General features: G+C 38.5%; 1 protein-coding gene across 17 annotated transcripts in view; it reads right to left on the bottom strand.

Moving 5' to 3' along the window:
• Positions 1-50: 50 nt before the first annotated feature.
• The window catches only part of Ca-beta (Ca2+-channel-protein-beta-subunit), a 136,129-nt gene continuing 113,272 nt past the window's right edge, over positions 51-22,907 (bottom strand). For 5 of the 17 annotated variants that reach the window (XM_053752257.2, XM_053752609.2, XM_053752846.2 and 2 more), the window contains 11 exons: positions 12,835-12,951; positions 12,253-12,372; positions 11,644-11,845; positions 7,749-7,769; positions 6,074-6,296; positions 5,613-5,736; positions 4,335-4,475; positions 3,661-3,828; positions 2,978-3,078; positions 2,425-2,492; positions 51-980 (listed from right to left, as the gene is read on the bottom strand). In XM_053752257.2, the coding sequence (XP_053608232.1) occupies positions 634-980; positions 2,425-2,492; positions 2,978-3,078; positions 3,661-3,828; positions 4,335-4,475; positions 5,613-5,736; positions 6,074-6,296; positions 7,749-7,769; positions 11,644-11,845; positions 12,253-12,372; positions 12,835-12,951 (1,632 nt within the window). In that variant the 3' untranslated portion in view covers positions 51-633. Of the gene's footprint in view, positions 981-1,229; positions 1,347-1,611; positions 1,708-2,424; positions 2,493-2,975; positions 3,079-3,660; positions 3,829-4,334; positions 4,476-5,466; positions 5,588-5,612; positions 5,737-6,073; positions 6,297-7,748; positions 7,770-11,643; positions 11,846-12,252; positions 12,373-12,834; positions 12,952-14,570; positions 14,603-15,675; positions 15,767-19,443; positions 19,608-22,907 lie in introns of those variants that run through there. The other 12 variants (XM_053753232.2, XM_053753045.2, XR_008405188.2 and 9 more) reach the window with 12 other exon arrangements.

Raw genomic sequence — 22,907 nt, 5'->3', positions numbered from 1 at the left:
TACGCAAACATAAGAACGATGAGAAAGTAGTGTTGAGAAAGGATAACATGTCGATATAAAGTATTTTATTTACAAATGATTGCAACAATGAAGTACAGACGATGCAATATAATTACAGAGTATGTTCAAAAAATGGGAAACGGATAATATCTAACGGTACTAAAATTATATTTTATGTAAAATTTTTACAATCGACGCGAGCTCCGTACCGTCAAGCGTGAGCGGTCCAGTCCCGCGTCCGCGCTCGCAAGGGCCCGGCAAGCGACACAAAGCTCAGCATCCGAAAACCGGCACTCGAGGAGTGCGGTACAAAACATTAAGGATACACGAAACCGCAACACAATCGGTCTCAAAAAAGCACCACGGCGATAGCGGCGGGGCGGGGAGCGGCGCGGCGCAGGGGGGCTCCGGCGCCGGCGCCGGCAGCGCTACACGGCGTCGAGCGCGCGCCGCGCCGGCGCCGGCAGCGCTACACGGCGTCGAGCGCGCGCCGCGCCGGCGCCGGCAGCGCTACACGGCGTCGAGCGCGCGCCGCGCCGGCGCCGGCAGCGCTACACGGCGTCGAGCGCGCGCCGCGCCGGCGCCGGCAGCGCTACACGGCGTCGAGCGCGCGCCGCGCCGGCGCCGGCAGCGCTACACGGCGTTGAGCGCGCGCCGCGACGGGCCGTAGTCGTCCGCCGGCTCACGCTCGCGCCCGCGCGCCGCCCGCTCAGAGCGCCCGTAGCCCGCGTCCCTGCTATAGTCCCTCCCATACTCCCGCCCGTATTCCTCCCTGGCGTACGAGTCTCTCGTGTAGTCGTGGCCGTACGCCTCCCGCTCGTACTGCTCCGCCTGCCCGTGCGGCGGGTAGTCGTGGGAGTAGCCCTCGTGGTAGTGGTCCCGGGGGTAATGGTCGCGCGGGTAGCGCTGCTGGTAGCGTTCGCGCGGGTAGTACTCTTCCTCCAATCGCTCCGGCCGCGCTGCCCGCGATCTGCCGCCGCCTGGGTATATTTTAACGACTTAAACATTTTATACTACATGAATTTCTTTCGTCTCATAGGTTTGAAAAAATAAACAAAGGAAAGCCGGGGACGAAATTCCAAACCAGGTTTCAATCAGGGGCAAAAGTTAGCCTTTTCCCAGAAAGCACCACTTTGACGGGGAAAAAGCTATAGCCCAACTCAGCACACGACAAACGGCACACAGGGTAGTCTCAGTTCGCTGTCGGGACAGGGGCCACCCTCACTTACGGCGACGTCGCTACGAGACTAGACTGAGAGACATCTGCATAAGAGCCTCGCCAGACTTGCGCACGCGGCCAGGGCAAGGCAGCACGACCTCCGCCGCGGGGGGCGGGGAGGGGGTCGCTGGAAGAAGCATATAGTGAAGCGAGAGAATGCCACGCCTTCTGTGGAAACTGTGTCTGCTGGCGCGTTTGTATGATGGTGAAGCGAATTGCCGTGAAACGATCGAAAGGGTTGTGTTCGTGACCCATGGATCAGGATAATTGTTAAGCGATTGAATGTGTTTGAACCGTTGGGTTAGGCTAAATTAAAGAACAGTTAGTAAGCGACACCCTCATTCAGCTAGTGAAGCGGTTAGGGACGAGAGCCGCAAGAACTTGGTTGAAACCTGGGTGGGGGCCCTCGGCGGAGTGTCTGCTATGAATGTCTAATCTGGAATAATGTCTTCGACTCGGCGGTTAGTAGGCTTGTCCTGAGGCTGGTACTGAAATGAACAGGCGGGGATCAGTGCGTTCTGGGTAAACGTCCCTTGAGGTCGCGAATCTTCAGCGCATAGGGAGGGACACACAACATCAATGTTACTACAACAATTTAAGTTACTATAGTGTTGAAGATGTGTTATGATATTTTTACATAGCTGTTGCCCGGGGAATAAAGTAGCCTATGCTACTCTTCAGCTCTCTACCTACCTTCACTTCGACAATTAGACGTGAAACACAACAAACAAACATACTTTCATTGTGTATAATATTAATATGGATGGGTCAAGATATTAGTACAACAACAATGCTATATGAGACGTTAGAATGAAAATGGTAGGTAAGGTATATGAATATTGCTCGATGTAGACAGAAAAGCATTGTGATTGTGAAATGACCACCTTGTGTCATAACATAGGCACGTTGAAATTCTGTGACGCAATCAGTTATAATATGAAAAAAAAAATCTACTTACTGCTAGAAAAGTCACTTTACTCTTTATTATCAAAACATACAATCATTCAACTACGGACTTTCCATAAAAATAACTAAATACTTCAAAGAAAACTTCAGTAACCTTCGTATGTGTTATAAGAATATAAACAGAAATTGTAAAAAAAAAAATAAAAAAAATCTCAGTTTGAAAAATATTTCGTGACTATTTACAAAAGTGGTAACGTACCGGGACTTGTACAATGTCGTAACGAAAAAATGTCAGTTACCTCGTTCCCGCTCGTAGTTATACGAGTCGGACCTCTCGCGGTGCCCTCCGGGGAGTGCGGGCGGATCAACAGATTGAAATACACGATTATATAAACATACATACATTACAAATAAAATTTCCCTTTAGGGGACCAAAAATACTTGACTCGAAGACATGCAGTTACAATGGAAGTGGTCATTAGGATGGATGAAATAGGTATGTACCTATTAGTTCCTTGTTAAGAATTCGTATAGTATGATATGAGATTTAATAAGTGTGCTGTAACGATACAACATAATGCGTCATAAGTTTTAGCTTGTTCTGATCAACCTGCTTTCTTGTGGGAAGCCTTCGGAGTTTAGTAATCAAGTACCTAATCTGATAGTAAAAGAACGTTTTACTTCAATCAGTCACTAAAAGATTTTATCACACTTTTTGACTTCGTTGAAAACACTTTCTACAACTTTAGAAGAAACTCTGCATAAAATTGAATTCAATTCACAACCTCATTGTCTAGAACAAAAAACTGCATTATAAGTCTGGCCAGACCAGCAGGCGTGGCAAACTCACCAGGCTGCGTGTGATGGGCGCTGGGCGGCGCGTTGAGCGCGGGGTGCGGCAGCGGCCGCGACAGCGGCGCCGCCTCCGGCGGGTGCGTCGCGCGCCAGTACGCCTACAACCAGCGACGCGTTACTATAATTTACTAGCAAAATTTCCCACGGGAACAGTTATTTTTCCCGGATGAAAGGTAGGTAGATATCCTTCTCCACACTTCAAACTACATGTATGCAAAATTTCAAGAAGATTGGTTGAGTAGATAAAGCGTGAAGAGCTAAACAAACTTACTTTCGCATTTATAATATTAGGTTAGGATTGAACCTCTTCGTATTGACTCTGCTACTTGAACTACAATTTTGACATATTTAGTTTTGTACTTGTTCATAAAATATATGTAAAATGCATAATTGAACGTGGCGCATGCATAGGAAGTTTTTTAAGAGCACATAACAAAATTTAGTTGGCCACGGCCAAAGCATATGTGCGACCTACATCAGTTCATGAGTTTTGACAAGACGGGTAGTCGAAAAGATGAGACATTTTCTGCTAACAGTCTCGCGAAACCTGAGAGCTATCTGCGAAATCCCTCGCATCAAGGGTAATACACCAGAAACATTAAGAATATCCAATATATTTATGAAAGTTCTGCGCTGTGAGGTGAAATAACACAAGCAAAAACAAAAATAAGTCCCCTAACCTCAAGGTACTCGGCGATGTGTTCGCAGGCGTCCTCTAGCTGGTTCTCGTCCAGCGTCACGTCGAACATCTCCGGCGGACACTGGGACAACTTCTCCGCGGCCACCATCTGCACCGAGAGGTTCTTGCTCTGCCCCTTGCCACGGGACTTTATTAGCCGTTGGAGAACCTGGAACGATACAAGTATTTTGAAAGCTTATCTAGCGTAACGTGGCCTTTAGGCTTCGATTTGTCTACCCCGTGATGGATAAGGATGTGACATGACATTGCATCTTTATTTTTTGTATTATTAATATTATTAATTAGGATATTACTTATTTTTATAGAAATTATTTCCTTATTTTTATAGAAATTATTTCCTTATTTTTATAGAAATTATTTCCAGTAGACCCGCGAAAGAAAAATCTTCATTTTGAAAGACAGACGGTATATTGCAACAAAGGTATAATGTTAGAAAGACCAGATGCCGTAATCTATGATCTTGAACACATGCTGTGTTTAGACAATGAGGTTTTAATGCATCCGTTTGCATCAATTTCCAAGGTAAGTGGTTAAGACAAATCTGTCTATTTTTATAACTGTGAATTCAAATTAAGTACTATTGCTTTTGAAAAGGGTAAATAATTCGAATTATGTAGACACGATTTGCTTCCTCGTGCCTCTTGCTTAACTTACTTTAGGGCTAGAAATCTTGAGGTATACAATGGTGGGTGCTAGTGAAGTCTTGGCGAGCTGCGAGGGGTGGTTTATCGTGTCGCAGTCCAGCACCACGAGCTGCAGCGTGCGGGCCAGGTCGAATATCCGTTCTATTTCCGCCTGTGGAAACAAATCATTGAGGTTGGAACACATTATATTAACTTTGATTTAGTTCGTGACAGGACTTAGTGGACCCAAAACAAAATATTTTTGTAAAGAGTAAAGGATTATTGTAAATATTTAATTCCTTTTCACTCCAATGGTTTTCAAATCAATTGATTCGAACATACAAAAAGAAAAATAATGCACTTGACAATAGTAGTAGAACACAGGAATGTGCTCTCCGGGCCTCCGAGAAGGAATATCGTGAAATAATTTGGTACAACATTGCAAAATAAATAGTTAGCTATTCCCACATCGTAACTAGTTTACTTTAAATAGGTACCAAATACATAAACATCCAAAATCATGCGTTAAACAGAACATATTTTCTCATTCGAAACAAACATTCGTGTTACCTACTTCATTCGAGTCACATCAAACAATTTATTCATTGCAGTAACATTAAGTAGATACTCACAAAAACAAATGGTTCTGCGGAATGTATTAATGCCAAAGATCTACGGAGTCAAGCAATTAAGTCGTGTGAACAGGCAATGGCAATCCCAGATATTCAAGTGTATCAAAGTGAAAAATGAGTTATTATGGTTGCCCCGTGGCCGCTGTGTGTGGCCATAAGCATAATAACAATACAAAACATATGAATCCGTTCTAGCGCGAACGTTTTGAGCTAGTTAACCTACTAGAGGGGGACAGTAACGTAATATGTCATTGCGCGAACCGATGCAATCAAACAATAATAACAAACTGTTTTATATGACTAGATTACAAAGAGTTACACGGAACATTATTACATGTATACACATATATTAAAAGTATGTGAGGTTTTTATTTCTTTGTATTCCTTGATAGTTTTATTTTACATTATGAAAAAGTTTACCGTGATTTTAGTTCCACCCACATGTTGCGAAGACAAAACATTCACTTAGATACACTCAATCAAAGGTTAGCACAACCATCTCAACCGAAGCACTATCTACACTTGACCGACCTGCACTTCTGCTATACAATTCGACCTCGAATTTGCCCTGTCCATAATCGGTTTCTTAGGGTTATTGAGCAAGGATCGCTTGGCCAACGAAATGTCTGCGGACACCCTTGTGATGATGATCCTGGAAAATTAAGAATAATCATTACCTGGACTTCTTGTAAGCAGGTCGAGCGCGAGTTGGAACGTTCCATTATGGCCCTCTTCGAAGGGTTGTTGAGGAGAGACCGCTTGGCTAGAGATATGTCCGACATCACGCGGGTTATTATTATCCTGGAACGGGATTGGTCAATTTTGGTTAGGTTTCGTTAGTAAGGAGTGTTAGGTGTGTCTTGGTGTTATAACAGTTAGTGGGAAGTGTTGTGTCATTTAAGAATTTAATGTTGAAAATCTTCATGTTAGTTTTTCCCACATAGTTTAAAATTGAGCTGTCTCCCAATACACGCCATTCATAACATTGTGTTATTTTCTATACAAATAACATTACATCATCAGCCCATCACATTACTGGCTCTTCTTCTACCTGTGGACTATCAATAACAATTTTGACAAATGTTGACATTGTCGAATCAAATTACTTGCGATAAATCTCAACAGCCAAGTCACAAACCTGCCCTCAAAGCGCCTCTTCAAGAAGTCGAACAGCGCCTTCTGCATCATATCCGTGACCTCGTAGCCCTTGAGCGAGGGCCCCACCAGCACCACGGGCCTCATGGACGGCACCACGTCGTAGGGGGTGCACGCTTCCTGCTTCTTGAAGAAGGGCTTGCGCTTCTCTTTGCTGGCCGGCAGCGCCCCCGCCCCCCGACCTCGCCCCGAATCTGAGTCCTCACCTGACGGGTTATACAAGCTTATACAGTTACTTTTCTACTTTCACGGATACTCTTCGGCTTGTTTTTTTCGCCATTGTTGTTCGATAAATTGTTTACTGTAACTTCAATGTTTTATTACAATTTCTCTTCGTAGAGTACCCGTGAAAATTCTTTGGCGTTTACCATTCACCCATCAGGTTAAGCTCTATTCTGAAAGTGGCCATGCCCATTATAATACAACGTATTTTAAAAATTGAATTTACTATTAATAACCACATAGATGGTTATTTATATATATATATATATATATATATATATATATATATATATATATATATATATATATATATATATATATATATATATATATATAAGTATATATATATATATATATAAGTATATATATATTTTCCTTTCATCAGCACTTGATCACAATCATAATATGTTTTAGTATACCTTTTGACCATGTACTTTATTGTGTACTTACATGTTATATTACTGATAAAAAATTATACATAAATTTATATTTAGAAAATGGTAAGCCCTTCTGGCATAATAGGGACCAACACTGTTTGAATGAGTTTCTTTCGGCATTTCTTCCCAGCAGTGGTCGTTCCGAAATGCTAGTAGTTTGTAGCTTTGGTAAACATCATTTAATTTAGAATATGACGTGAAAAAGTGCCTGTGAAGGCCTAATTTCTGAATAACTGATTTGATTTTGATTTTTGGATTTTAGATTTCTTATGGTTAATCTGCCTTCCAGAAATAGGTGAATACTCAATAGAAGACCAACACCGTAAGCATATGTACCTACTTCTTTCACAAGACGACAATGCAAGCAGGTCTGGTAAAATTTTTACGTCATTGACATCGCCATGCATAAATAAGACAGCATAATTTTGGGGAGAAATTTGAAATGACAACACTGAAAGTTCCTTAGACCAATCAGAGCATTATAATATCTTGGGTTATAGGTTATAGCAATGGTTTTGATAGACATCTCGAAGAAACGATTTATTAAAATTAAAAATTGGCCTAAGAAATGTTGATAAATTGAAATTACATTTTACAGATAAAAGATACAAGACATAAAGATTCACATTGTTCGAATAAAAATAGTAATACATTAGTAAACAGAATATTCGCAAGATTTTGATTCTCTAGATATTCATATTAAAAAGAAGCGTTTCATTATGACTAAAGTTGTCAAAATCTTGCTTGAAATAAAAATAATATTAAATAAACATCCAATTTACATTGATATCATTAATAAAGTAGATATCAATGTAATTAAAAAAAAAAATTAAAGAAATAAATGCACAGATATGTCTAAAGATGCAATGGAAATGGGAAGCCGAGCAGCGGGCATGACAAAACATTTTTTTTAAATATAAATTCGTAAACAAAAAGGCCAAAAAGTTTCGGTGAAAGTTGGCAACATTTCCTGGTAAATGGGTGATCTGAAGGGCTTACCTCGGTCGAAGGAGGGGGCATCTGTAAATTTCCAAAAATGAGTGCTGGTTGAATTAAAGCCTATATTCCAAGTCACCATTGAGCTCGGCTCAATGTGCGTGTGCGTACACACACGTGTACATTGATTGTGTGTTTGTGTGCTGTGCCGTGACTGTATTACACAGTCTACATACAGGCAACGCACACATAACCGGGCACAAAGATGCCTTGAACCTATTGAGGCCGTAGTGCGAGGTTTAGTTAAACGTTAACGTTAATTTATAGTTAAAGCATATTTTAGTGGTATCGAAGTAACTCCGCCTATTTGACACCAGGCAGCGTTATTTCCATTACATAGGCATCTGCGTTAAACCAACTTTCTTTCGTTACATCTTTCTTTAATTAATATGTACTATTACATTAAATTGTTATTGTGATACACATTTTAAAAACTATAGAAGCAAATCTTTCCAGACATTCGAAACAAATTGAAAACAGAACCAAATTTACACAATTAAAAAAATACAGTAAGTTGGATATTGGACACACCAATCATTTTCACAGCCCTATTTTCAAGTATCTACTTTTTAAACTAAACTAAACGAGAGTTAGCGTCTGCCGTCCGTAAAGTTAACGTTAACTAACAAAACCTCGCACTAAGGCCTCTATATCCAACAAGCATTTAATTGACACGCAACATATTGCTCGTTCTTTTGCTCATTCAGAGTCAGGCAATGTTCTAGTCTGGCTGTCTTGCAATGTCTGCCTATCGGCTATGGTCAGGTATTGGGGAACCAACCAGAGATAGAGTATTCATTCTTTTGGTATAAAACCACCATAGCTACGATGCGCTCCGACGTCCTCCGTTGCGTTGAGGTCCGTCGACGGAGCAAAATTAATAAAAAATATATTATTAAATGCACGTCAATGTCAAAACTATACACGGGCTGTAATATGTTGCGGGTAAACATTGCCCAGTGGATGTGAGGCTTAAAACGAACAATCCAGGAAATCGTAGCAAGTTTCACCAATCGCTACGCGATGCGGAGTTGTGTCAGTCAGCACAAAGCAGTTATGCGTTCTGAAAATATTGACAATAGACCGAAAGATTTTGCCGAAATTTGATAGAATATAATATAGTAGTACAAGTAAGTGTTAGAACCGAATGAAAAGGCTACATTCATAAAAGCTTGTACAAATTCCATATTTCTCAAATAATTTTCAATGTTATAAATAAAAACAAACCGTCTATCCCTCTCTAACACCATTAAACATTGTTTAAATTGATACACTTTATAATAAAAGTTGAGATACAGGTACCTAATTATTGTTAATATAATTTGGATCATCTATATGTACGTTGTGTGTACCTTATGCTATCATTACAAGATACTAAAGCAATACTTTAGTTTCTTTCAAGACTTTCAAATTCAAATTTCTCTTGATGAAAGATTTTTAATCTTCTGATAATATCCGGATATAAATAAATATATTAGGACAAATCACACAGATTGAGCTAGCCCCAAAGTAAGTTCGAGACTTGTGTTATGGGATACTAACTCAACAATACTATATTTTATGACAAATACAGATAATAGATAAACATCCAAGACCCGGGCCAATTAAAAAAGATCGTTTTCCATCATGACCCGACCGGGGATCGAACCCGGGCCTCTCGGTTCAGAGGCAAGCACTTTACCACTGCGCCACCGAGGTCGATAATATGTACTTACATCACTTAATGACGTCAAAAAATATTTAAAATTAAGTCTGCTGTGGACTTCCAAGCGCAGAGGAAGAAGCGGCGCAACAATTTTCACCGCAATCTTCTCTTCAAAGGCGATAAGTGCCTATATTATAATTTAGTCGGCACATTAAATAGATCACGGATAATTTAATTCCAGAAAAATGTGGACAAGTAAGTTTTATTAGTTTTACGATGCAGGAGAGGGAAAGACGCTCATAACATAACTGAAACTGCGTTGTACGTTTAGTGTCAAACGACTTGTTATATAATTAAAGATTGCTCGACTTGCGGAGACTGTGCCGGGCCCCCAGATATATATTATTCTTGTACTAAATAAGTATATTACATTAATAAAATATGATAAAATATACTTTCGGATTATAAAACGAGTCGTTTGATTAGAATTTAATTGCTTTTATAGGCGGTCGAATCGAAATGGAATATCTCAACTGAGAGTTATAAAAGTATTAGCGTATTGAGAATCTGCCTTTTTAGAAGTCGGTTAATAATATAGCTTTAGCGTATCATTAAAATGCTTAATAAGATGAAAAAAACTTGCGGTGACGCAGGGTATTTAGTCTTATTAGAAAACACTATAAGCATATAGCTTAAACTGCCGCTGGATCTTACAATAAAATTACTTATTTTTTGTTAAATTGATTTTTTAGGGTTCCGTAGTCCTACAGCCCGTTTGTCTGTCCGTCCGTTCACGATCTAGCTCAGAAACTACTAGTAATTTGGTATGGGTATACACATTAATCACGCCGACAAAGTGATCAAATAAAATCTTGAATAAACCAAATTTTTAGGGCACGTGTTGTTGGATAGGTATTTCAAAAGTATCAAAGGTGTGGAAGACCATTTTTGGATTTTGTATACTGTTCGTGAATTAGCTTAAAATTTAGTTATATCTTTAAAGTGCCAATTTTGTTTGAGAGTCAAATGTTCCCCCTTTATCAACGACACGGTTGATAGGAATTCAAACGTAACGGTATTAATATTCATATCAATACTTAACGAAATTAGAAAAAAATAACTATCATACCTTGGTTTGCTTTATAAGTAACTTACTTTTATAAGTTACGTGTCATAGTCAAACAACTGTATTCCTACTATAAAACTTTGAACGACTTCAAGTTCTAGAGGTCAATATGTTTTAACAAATATAATAATTAATAAGGTATTTCAGGATATAATTATATAACTGGTATCAACATTGCTACACAACATTCGTGTGAATATATCTTTCGTGTGCGGTTAATGTAAATCTATTTGTAACTATCAGTTGAGATTTTACTTGTACAAAATGTATGAACCATCTAAGAAAATAAAGGAAAAATTATAGTCTTACAGACAATGTAAATTGAGCGAATGTTAGTGTTCGGAGTGCGATGTAAGTCGATTCGACCGCCAAGCAAAAATAGTTTTTGATTCGAGGTCTAATAGAGAGGACTGTGTTAAGAAGTTATAAGAATGTTAGGTATTTGACAAAAATGGGTTAAGCAATTAATAGCAAATATTGAAGAAGAAAATATAACTGAAATTATTATTCTAAGAACGTGAACTATAAAGAAGAAAGAACGATTCGTGATTTCTTTATTTCTGCAAAGAGACATACCTAAGTAGATTATAAAATATGATTTGTCGGCGTACAACAAGCCTGGACAAGGTTTATTCAAATATTAGTAGTGTGATTAAACATAATTCTGGAGAGCAGAATGCAAGGTCCAATTTAACAGAACATCAGCAGCATTATTAATGCCTGCATGTCTCAGAAAGCGGTATCTGAACACATACTTAAGACCATAAAAAAGCCAATTGGCAACATCATTATTAACCACAATTAAATTGAAATCTCTAGCTTGAAGAACCATATTACTACTGAGTTCCAATTCAAACGTGTGACGTTCCAAGGACCTTATGGAGGGCAGTCGATTCCGACGTGTTATTCATTCATTATTTAAGAACGTCGTTCTTGTCGGTGTCGGTTCCTTCCATCTTTCTCTATCCTCAGCCGACGTGTTATGCGCATCTATAATAAAAACTAGCAAGGGAAGCAACCGACCACCCTCTATAATCTTTCCTCGTAGAACGTCATGAGATCATTCCTACAACTTCTCAAGACAATACTCAAGCCTCAAATGACGTGGCGTGACGTGGATGACGTACCGGGCGTGGGAGGGGTGCTACCTCGGCTGGGGAGCGGCTGCGGGCCGGCGGTGAGGTTGGCGGCGGACGCGGGGCGCGGGTAGCGGCCGCGGGACGCCTGTCCCGCGCGTACCGTCTCCAGCTTCACCGGGGACGGGATGAAGCCGATGTCCCCGTCCTCTTTCACGAGACGCCCGATCCACCAGTTGTTGTCGTACTTCTCCTGCAATCCATTGGGAAGATTGACAATTAATTACCTGAACATCAGAAGCCTTGTCGAGTTGATTAGTAGCAATAATATCACGATAAATTTGGTTTTAATGAGCAAGATATTTAGGCAAGGTTTACATTATTATTTGCTCTTAGAAATGTTTTGCGTATAATGCGATTTGGGGATACATAGCACATAAATAGACTTGCTCAGCAGTAGGACACATAAACAGGAGAAAAAAGAAATTTGGTGATATACCAAATACGCCTCTCGCCATTTTTGTTTCTTCCCACCCTACGGTTAACTGGAAGATATCGTTACCCGTCAGTGTACTTTATGCCTTTTGTTTATGTTGCATTAGGTTTGATTTTTTTTTCTGTATCTTTATTTGGTGTAATAAAGAATATTGTATTGTATACCTTGATGTGGAGGAACTCCCTGGCCTCGAAGGATATCGCGCTGCCGTGTACAGGCGAGTCATCGTCGACATTGGCATCGTACGCTACGTTCGTGCGCACAGCGAACGCCACCGGCTTCGACTGGAAATTACATTAAATTTCTAAATTAGAGGAATTTATTTATTCTGAAATTATATCTTCACAGAAACTTTTTCGCGTCAAATATCAAATTATTTTGTATTCGTCAAAAAGGTACAAACTACTGGCATTTCGGTGAACGGTGTGAGAAAATACCGAAAGAAAGAATAACTCATGTTCCTTCTCTATTATTACTATACTCTATATATATATATATATATATATATATATATATATATATATATATATATATATATATATATATATATATATATATATATATATATATTATATCCTATACTCCTATCTATCAGAAGAGCTTCATCATTGTTTTTGTTTTTTTTATTTTTTTTTTCTAATAGTACATGGTCAAAAAGTTTAAAAAAACTATTTGTGATTTTGTTATGATTGCCATCGTAACAAAATCACAAATGAATGTAAGAGAAGAAGAAGAAGATATGTTACCCGAGCCTTGTCGAGCTGTAAGAGTGCCTGCGCTTCTTTCTCGCGGCGCAGCGCCTCCTTGTCCTCGTCCAGCGACAGCTCCGAGGATGGCTGGGAATAGTTTGAATCTGCTGAGCCCTGGAAAGAGACAAGGATTAATAAATAAATATATTAAGACAAATCACACAGATTGTACCAAAGTACTTATGCTATGGGATACTAACTCAACGATACTGTATTTCATAATATATAGGTACATATCCATCCAAGACCCGGGCCAATCAGAAAAAGATCTTTTTCCATCATGACGCGACCGGGGATCGGGGATGGAACCCGGGACCTCTCGGTTCAGAGGCAAGCACTTTACCACTGCGCCACCGAGGTCGTCGAAATTAGGGATTAAGTCAATGACATAGAAATTGGAATGACAGAATGTCCAGGCTGGCTACATAAACACCAGCCACCTTCTTCTTTTCCCATTTCAATTGGAGTCTGCCCTCCTAGGGCTATCCAGGCGCCAGGATCATCTGTGCAGGATTGTTACTTTCCGGGATATCTAGCAAATTACGAAGAGATCAATCGTCTGGCCACTTCGTTGCCTCGAATTAGCAAGAGGGGGCAAAAAGTGCTGCCGTGATGTCGACAAGGAATACGTGCTAATAGTCTAACAGCTAAGGACACTGTGCGAAGTGGAGTAGAACAGGTGTACCCTGAGCTCATGCACTTTGCAGCTGAAGAAGAAACCGGGAACACACTTACATAAGAAAGAGGAATTGGAGTGGAGAAGTAACTGGGAAGTACGAAAGTCTCTCTCATCTGAGGAGAGAGAGTTTCGTTGCAGATACGTCTAGACCTTTATTTTACTTTAGGTTACCAGATATTTTGTAGTGATAGAAGCAGCATTTTTACAAACAGGTAATGGTAAAGGAAGAAAAATTTTTGTAACTTATGTATGTGTGTAAGTCACATATGTGTTTGTTTTCAAATTTTACGTAGAATCCCCAATTAAATAGAATCGCAATAATAAAAGCCAGCAAAACCTAAAGCAGTTTTTACAACTTTGGATAATTTGATATGATTACAAAACTGAAAATTGGAAAATTACGCACTAAACTAATAATTATAGTCAAAGTTTTTTATGGCCACAATGTTGGCACGTATAGTCACTCTGCGCGCGCACTTCCGCAGTGCACCAATAATGCAGCCCACTATATTTTATACTGTGGTTTTGTATATAACTACAAGTAATTCTCGTTGATATATAATTACGAAGCTTAGCTCGAAAACTTACGCTTACGCTTAGCTTAAAACGTTAGGTGAATCGCCACATAAAACGCAAATATATATGGTAATTTATTTTTTGTTTGTGCGTAAGTACTTAACATTAGGTTCCATATAGTGAAACTGCTATGGAATCCAAAACCATATATTTATATATCATAATGTATCATTTTTATATATTTGCTGCGTATGTTGTCATTTTAAAACGAACTGATCTCGAATCAAGCTTTCTAAATATCATCAGTTATGATTATAAGAAAAAGAATTAAATTAGTAAAAAGAAATCAAACAAAACAATAAAAAAAATAATTAATAGATAGATTCACGCTGCGCACGTCCTCGAATACCACAAACCCGAGTATTGATAGTTCGCTAAGTGTAATCTCAAGGTATTAATCTACGACACTGAAACAATACAGCGTGGGTCTATCTTGGGCCTAATAAAAAAAGAAAATGAATTAAAATAGTGCGCTTACCAAGGGCTTGTAACTGGTCATTGGCGGCGTGACTGCATGCAATACACAACACACACGCAATCAGACAGACATGCCGATTTTGATCCTAACTAATATTATAAATGCGAAATTAAGTATGTTTTGTTTGTTACCTCTTCACGCTCAATCTACACAACCAATCCTGGTGAAATTTTGCATACATATAGTTTGAAGTCCGGAGATGGACATAGGGTACGTTTCATCCCGGAAAAATAACTGTTCCCGTGGAAAAAAAAAACGCGGGCGAAGCCGCGGGCAACAGCTAGTGGCTAGTTCTCGTACATGGACTATCAAGGAATCTATTTCATCACGAACGATCATTACGAAATGGTCAACGGCTTTAAAAGTCAAATCTTAATGGATTTGATGGGAAAAATGTTGCTATTGATTTCCAAGTAAATGTAATAGTTTTGAAAAATTTGATAAAAAAATTGGAAAAAATCTATGAAGCTTATAAAGTCACTTTACCGATGCTAATTGTTAACTTTTTTCAGAAATACAGTTTTAAATTAGGATGGGTTTTTTAATAGTCCAGGTACGCTCTACAATTCAAGTATGTCATGCAATTCTTACAAGGATACATTAAATAAATGAGTAGTTTTCATACACTAAATACAAGACACAAGTATACTGAAAAAAAAAAAACTAAGCTGATAAAAGATCGATCCGAAAATAAAATAAAATGTTGTTTTGTATTTTTCATAATCGATTTTTTTTTTACAAAAACCCTAATCACATAATTCTTTAATGTCAAAAATCATAATTTATTGCAACTTCATTGTTTGCAACTATTTAGTTTAAAAACTATTTCGGAATCAAAAAGTACGACTTCGAATAATCGTAATTTGATGAGAAATAAAAATCAAGTAATACAATTTAACAATTACTTAGACGATAATCTGTTGTGTTTGATTATTTAAATACATTTTATGATTACCCAAGATCATATTTAAAACTGGATTAATAAGAATTATAATACAAAAAATAAACTTCATAAATTCATATAGAACAATTTATGCTATTTCCATGTAAATCAGCTAACTTCATCTAAAAAAGCAATCACTAAAAACTTTCAAGCACATCTCACCTTAGCCGCAGTTATAAAAAATAAAAAACAAAACTATATAAACACTGGCAACCATTATCACAGAAAATCTATCTATTTCGAACGTAGAACGGATTGTTAAAACTTTTTAATTTTTCCGAGGCAAAGATGATTCCGTGGCGGGTTCCAAGGCGCGATTGATCAAGTCTGAATAGGTCTGGAGGCTTTCAAAGTTTCGGCGGCAGCCTGGCGGGCTGTCGGGTCGAAGGAGTGACGTCATTGCCACCCCGCTCGATATCACTCCGCTGCATAATTTACGCCCTTATTTTAGGGGCAGAGATCCAACATTTGTGATACTTCACGTCATTACTCCTTAATGGGTAGACCAAGCCAAGAGATGAAAACTCGGCCACGTTTTTTTGATAAATTGATATTTAGTAAATTCAAATAGTCACACGGAAGGTCAAATGGCTATAAAAATTGATGTGCACAGGTATATAGAAATATGTATCTAGCTTCTGTTTTGCAATCTAGCATTAACCTTTAAGTTTCAACGTTCAGCTGTTTGGTTGCTTTTTATTTACATTAATAATTTAATTAATTTTTACGACTTTTTACAGGCAAAACGTCACCAGGGTACTACCCAATAATGTTATATAAACACTTTAAATAAAGTTTGTGGAAGTTGTAATTCGCTCAAGGTTACGGTCTTAGGGTTGCTCCTTAGAAAATACAAATTGATTGTCTTTCTCTCTCACTCTAAGATGCTACCGGTTCCGCTCTTTCTCATCTGAGCATTTTCCCGGTGGCTTTCCCAGTCATTAACCGTCGGAGCCCAGGGTCCGCTTTCCTACTTTCTCGTCTCCACTTCGCACGGTCGTCGAAATACCTAGTTGTCAGACCATTGGCACGCACATCCTTGACAACATAAGGTGCTCCCGGTTGTGACGCCCTAATACCCAGGGACCGCGTAAAAATAAAATGTTAAATTTTTAAGATTCGTCTGATTATTGGCTGTCAATTGCCAACGCTTCATATCCGTTAGACGCCTTGTACGTCAACCACGTTATGAAAATAATGGTAGTAGGTATTCTAAGGGAGTCATAAACCACACATGTTTATACAAAGAAATAAATATACGTATACTATAATAGTTCATAACTAGTAAAAAGCAACAGAATAGACATTTTCACATACAAAAGACAAATTATTTATTATTTGGCTCAATATTAAAAATTCTGTGATGGTAGACAGCCTTCAACAGTCTGAACATGTATATGAAGGTATGTACAGCGAACGTAATTTTGTTAGTTATGCTTCTACGACAAAACTGACGGACCAATGTGTTAAATTAATTTTAGTGTGCAACATGTGGAAGTTTAAGCAATAACAATTAAATCATATGTATATTCATTCATCGTTACAAACTGCTCTTAAACATTGTACAAATGTTTGAGCAATGGCGCACAACTCGTTGCTATTTCAGAACGATTGATTTCTACAAACCAAACATACTATTTCTGTCCTTATCTCACATCTGGTTGTGTATATCTAGTATTTATTACGTTACCATAAAAAAAACTGTAATAGTTCTCTGTATTTCCTCTATAAGGATTTTATCACGTTAGTTTCTTCAAGAGAAAAGGAACCAATATACAATAAGTATATTCAGTTACACGTGTTTATCCTTTACGAGTAGACAGAGCCATGTATTTGGCTATACGATGGTCTTGTTGGTGAAAATGAGATTCAGAAATTAAGACCTTCACATTGAAGTTAAGTATGTTGGTGTAATGGTTAAGACGCCCGCTTGTGGATCGTAAGGTCCTAGGTTCGAATCTTACTCGTGCCACATGAGTTTGTATACCAGTCTGACTAATGTAAATGTTTTAATAGACTACCATCTGCTTCCGGTAAAGGAAAACATCGTGAGAAAACCTGCACACTTGTTGATTATTAATTTGTGTGTGAAATGGAGAAGGCAATGGCAAACCACATCATTATTGCCAAAGAAAATAAAGTTGTTGTGTGTGTTTCATTCCACGTAATGACCACGACCCTCACTCATGAGGAATACGACTACGAAAGATAAAATTTGACGTGAAAAAGTGCATGTGAAGGTCTTCACCTTCACTGTCTCTGTAAGGAGTGTTGTTGGATAGGTCTTTTTGAAATATTAACCGTTCATAAATTATTCAGTTTCAAAGAGCCAATTTTCGTTAGATTAAAGTGAATCCCTCTCTACCAACGAAATTATTGTTGATAGGAATTGAGACGTTACAACATTAGTGCTCATATATAACGAAATTAGAGTACAGTAACTTGTAAACTTATAAAGTCAAATTAGGTGTGATAGGTTATCACTACTATAAAACTGGTAGCATCGCTAAACTGTTCGTGGCCAGACACGCACTTGACCGGTTATTATTTAAAGATGTGTATTCAAAATATAGACATAATTCAAATTAAAAATATTGTGTGCAAAACGTGGCAATTTAGCACACATCAGCAATTGTTTACCAAGCCTCGCTTGTTGCGGAAAATTTTCCGTTTATAGCTTGGATAAAACTTTCAATTTCTACGCAATAAGCAAGAGTTTGATTTCCCAGTTTACAGATTTATATACGAGGCGTATAGTGTCCTGCCTAATCATACTCGTATTCCTCATGGCTGAGGGTCGTGGTCATTACGTGGAAGGAAACACACGCAACAACTTTCTTGGCATTAGAAAATGGAGTGGTTTGCCATTGCCTTCTCCATTTCACACAAAAGTTAATAATCAACCAGTGTGCAGGTTTCCTCACGATGTTTTCCTTCACCGAAAGCAAATGGTGGTCGATGAAAACTACTATACATGAGTCAGATTGGTATACAAACTCATGTAGCACGAGTAGGATTCGAACCTGGGACCTTTTGATCCACAGGCGAAGGGCGTCTTAACCATGACACCACCACCGCTTCTGTTTCCGCCCTAGGCGATCACTACATAACCTCCGGATGTCGTAGGAGGCTAAGGGATATAAAACCTTAATAGCTGATATGAACATTCGCAACGAGGGTTGAAATCAAGGCGGCCGGTCATAAAATAAGAACCAAGTCTTTAGTTAATGGTTACCTGGTATGACCACACTAGGTCCTGTCCCACAAACTTTATAAATTGTAAGTAACATTCAATCTAATTTGTGTTCAATTTGGGACAAAGGCTGGTACTAAAAACTTAATATCGAAAATAATTGTTACAACCTCCAAGGTGGTAGGTATCTGGGCACAACAAACGTATTATGATGATATTCCTCATCATTGACAATAAAACACGATTAAAATATAAATAACTAAAAAATAAGTAAGTTTGAGACTTGTGTTTTGGGATACTAACTCAACGATACTATATTTTATAACCAATACATATAGTATAGATAAACATCCAAGACCCGGGCCAATTAGAAAAAGATCATTTTCCATCATGACCCGACCGGGGATCAAACCCGGGACCTCTAGGTTCAGAGGCAAGCACTTTACCACTGAACAATATATAAAGATAAACTGTACGATTTTATCGGTTACACCGACATTATATGTCAAATAGACAACATATTCTACAGGGAAATCAAAGTTTCGATAAAGCGTTTGTGTTCCTCAGTTTCACAACAGAAATTTACACATAGCACATTATATAAGTACATATATATTTTGTCGGACTGCGGCGAAGCCAAAAACGAGGGATAAGTATTTGTAAGCTTTATCACAATAATCTGAACCAAAAACTGCAGTCTCACGCCGATTAGACAAAGAAAGCACAACACTTCGCACCTGTGTAAACAATTTGTTATATCCTGTTCCATTGTTGTATCCCATCATATTACGACATGGTGGTAAGTGGCCGCTCCGGACCACCAGTGGTATGCTGTCGTGGTCTGCCGTGGTGATCACTCATGACACGTGCACCTCGACCGACACTCCTCGGGCGAATAACCCTAGGTTCCTCGATGTTCAGGTCCCCCCGCCCCGCTCGTGGTGGGTGAATGAGTTGCGCGCGCAGGTTGGACTACAACTAGGTCAGCTTGGGCGTTTCAGGACTCACGTGAAATTTGTTTGTTGTGATGTGCCGATTGATCAGATGCTATCAAAGCGGGAAACGTGTTGATCACTTAAATTTTCTCAAGTTTAAACTTATTTTAGTTAAAATATGGTTTTTACAAGCTTTTAGTTAACTTACCCTGTTAGTGTGTGTCAAATTTAGTCCCACTTCTCAGTGTCCGATTGAGCCGAGGATTGTTTGGATTATAATGCATTACTATGATATGCAAGATCTGATGAACCAAGATCGTCTCCCAACGAGGGAACTCCTCAACGGTAAACCGTTGAGGAGTTCCCTCCCGTTGCACGAACATGCATTTATTAGCACCAAACCAAAACGGATGTGTGTGTGATATTTAATGACCAAAATCATAACCTTTAAACGCCGAAAAAAACTGTTATTAAACACTGAAAAATGGTAAAAATCCTTGAATGATATCAATTCCCTTTGTGCCTTCGGAGTCAGCCCCAGTTCCCATAAAATTTACTGCAATTTGTACGCATGTAAAGTAGATTACCCTGAGAATATTCATGAATCAAAACATCTTTATGCCGAATGACTCAAACGTTCCCCTCGTAAAAATAAATCGATTCAACGAACGCTATCATATATATTCGATGATTGGATTCGATATAACTGGGATGTCAGTGTACCCGTGGTTTGATATGATATAGTGTGGATTAAGGATTATTAAATTAACTATATTTATCTCCCGTGGGAAAATTTTAATACAAAATGGTCTAAAATGTAATTAATTATTTTTTGATGAAAATTTAATCATAATAACAGGGTTCCTTTTTAACCTTTTGATACGGAACCTTAAAGAAACCACACAACAATTTATACATAAAATATTCTAGTAGGTATGTTGTTTCTTTAGTTCATAATGATAATGAATAATGAATGTATAATTCAGTTATGAAGTTATAATTAGTTATATTGACACAAAGGAAGAAACAATATCTACATAAAAAGTCCCTATGTTGTCCCTCTCTGTATGGATGGGATAAACTCAAAAACTACCTAACAGATTTTTGTACGGTTTTACACATATATGTGGGAGAAAAATATTTTAAATCGTTAATATTGTTGTTTTTTGAATTGAAACGGTTTCTTTATGTTGATTGTTATGACGCCCCCCCCCCCCCCCCCCCACTACGGTCGTTTGTATGGTCGCCTGTACACTGCCCGACGAGACACACTTTGATTTCGTCTGCGCACCGTGTCAGGTAAATAATAATTCTTATATTTATTGTTTATAAATAAATCTATGATTAAATTGTGTAAAATATGTGTATCACAACTTTACTTTAATTTATTTTAACATGAGTTTTTGTGTGAAATAGGCAAGTACCTACATATTTTTTGTTGCAAGTACCTACACATGCTTTTGTTATATTTAACGAAATAAACATCGGTTATTACTATATTTCGCTAATTTTATTTCTCGCTCCCACATAATAATTTTTATACAAAAGCAAAAATCTAAATTGGTAAATTAAAGTCAGTGTTATTGTAACTTTTGTTTTTTTTTAATGTATTTAAATTATCAAACAAACAATTTGATCGCATTGCCGCTTGTGTCGCTGACATACGGCGGCCGGTAGTTTGTCGAGCAAGGTCGGGGTTTATACGCTAGCGAGGCGCTGACTCACTACGTTAGAATGTGATGTAAAATTTTCTTAGACACAGATTGATATATGGTTGATGTTTTAATGTGAATTTTTTAAACGGAAAAATCTTTTTGCCGGTGTCTTAGATCATTTGAGCGTGTGTCATTCTTAATCGTAACGCCCTGAAGACAAGGGTCTACATATAAAATAAAGGTTTACGACCGGCTGTCTACCTGACGTCAACCCTCTTTGGAGATTCTGTTGTTGCCTGTTCTGTTGTTCATTGTTGCGGATGACGCTGTTTATACCTAGGTAGGAAGGTACCTAGTAAGACCTCCACGGGAGGCTATGGAGTGCTTATATTCCAGGACAAGTACCACAAAATTTAAAAACCTGATTTCGTTTACATTTAATACACTTATAATTCGCCAAAATCAAAATTTAATTCACGCGGACGAAGCCTCGAGCAAACTCAACTAAAATATGAAATTTATAAAAATAATATGATAGTAGTGCTACGCTGTGGCAGTGCTACGCTGCTACAAAATTTCGTAGAGCGTAGACCTCTACGAGGCCACGACTACGACCCACAACTGAAATGGAACAACTATACAGCGAATTCGTCTTTCTTGCTCCTGTAATCATTTTCACCTTATTTGGTGAAGTGGGTAAGGCGTGTTATTTTTGTAGGTAAATTTTAATGTAAAAATAATTTTAGTCCATTTTTTTTTAGTCTGTACATGACGTGTCGTACTGCTTGCTATTGAAGTTGTTACAGGGTACAATAGAATATATAATAGCTGTCTTGTGTGGCGTGTGGTTCCGCCCTAGAATAGGACCATTCCATATCCTCCCGTGGATGTCGTGCAAGGCGACTAAGGGACACAAAGCCTTAACAGCTGATAGGCAACGATAGTATTCCCGAACAGGGTTGATGTCACTCGATCGGTCAGTAGCAAAATCATAGCCAAATCTCTCAAATTTAATGACATTTTTTTAAGCCACCCCTGGGTTTTGGGGAATCACAGCCCCGAATGCAACCGGGAACACGCGCCGATCAGAGAGCTACGATTTATCTTGTAAAAATCCTAGTTATCATAAACGACTGCTTGCAGTACGAATAAAACATATTGTGGTTTATTACATTACATATGGTTTTATTTTAAGTCCACAAATAGATGGAGAAACATTCAAATCTCCAACATACCAGATGAAGCTTTGATACATTCTTGAAAGCTTTAAAATTCTAAACGCGCAAATTTCAATACATCACTCGACGCGGAAATCCAATTATCAACTTTAATCGTGTATCGTTAAGGTTGAAATCCGAAATGATGAAAAAACAAACGAGTAGCTAATAGCCATGCGGTATACGCAGAGTTGATAAAATTCCACGGCATTATAAACTTTATTGCGCGGATAAGAAGGTTAATTTTCGTTTGGGTTTCGCGTCAGACGTGTTTGTGATAGCAATGTGAAATGAGTTTTATTGCGTGCTCGGGTAAGGTTCTTGTTGTTTGTGTTGGTAGGCGCATGCGTGTGTGATTGGATCGATTGTCGCCGCGCCGGCGACGGCGGTGACC

Source organism: Plodia interpunctella, chromosome 1 (genome assembly GCF_027563975.2).
Source record: "Plodia interpunctella isolate USDA-ARS_2022_Savannah chromosome 1, ilPloInte3.2, whole genome shotgun sequence".
In the NCBI taxonomy this organism is placed as follows: Eukaryota; Metazoa; Arthropoda; class Insecta; order Lepidoptera; family Pyralidae; genus Plodia; species Plodia interpunctella.
This window is presented reverse-complemented; position numbering and strand designations above follow the sequence as displayed.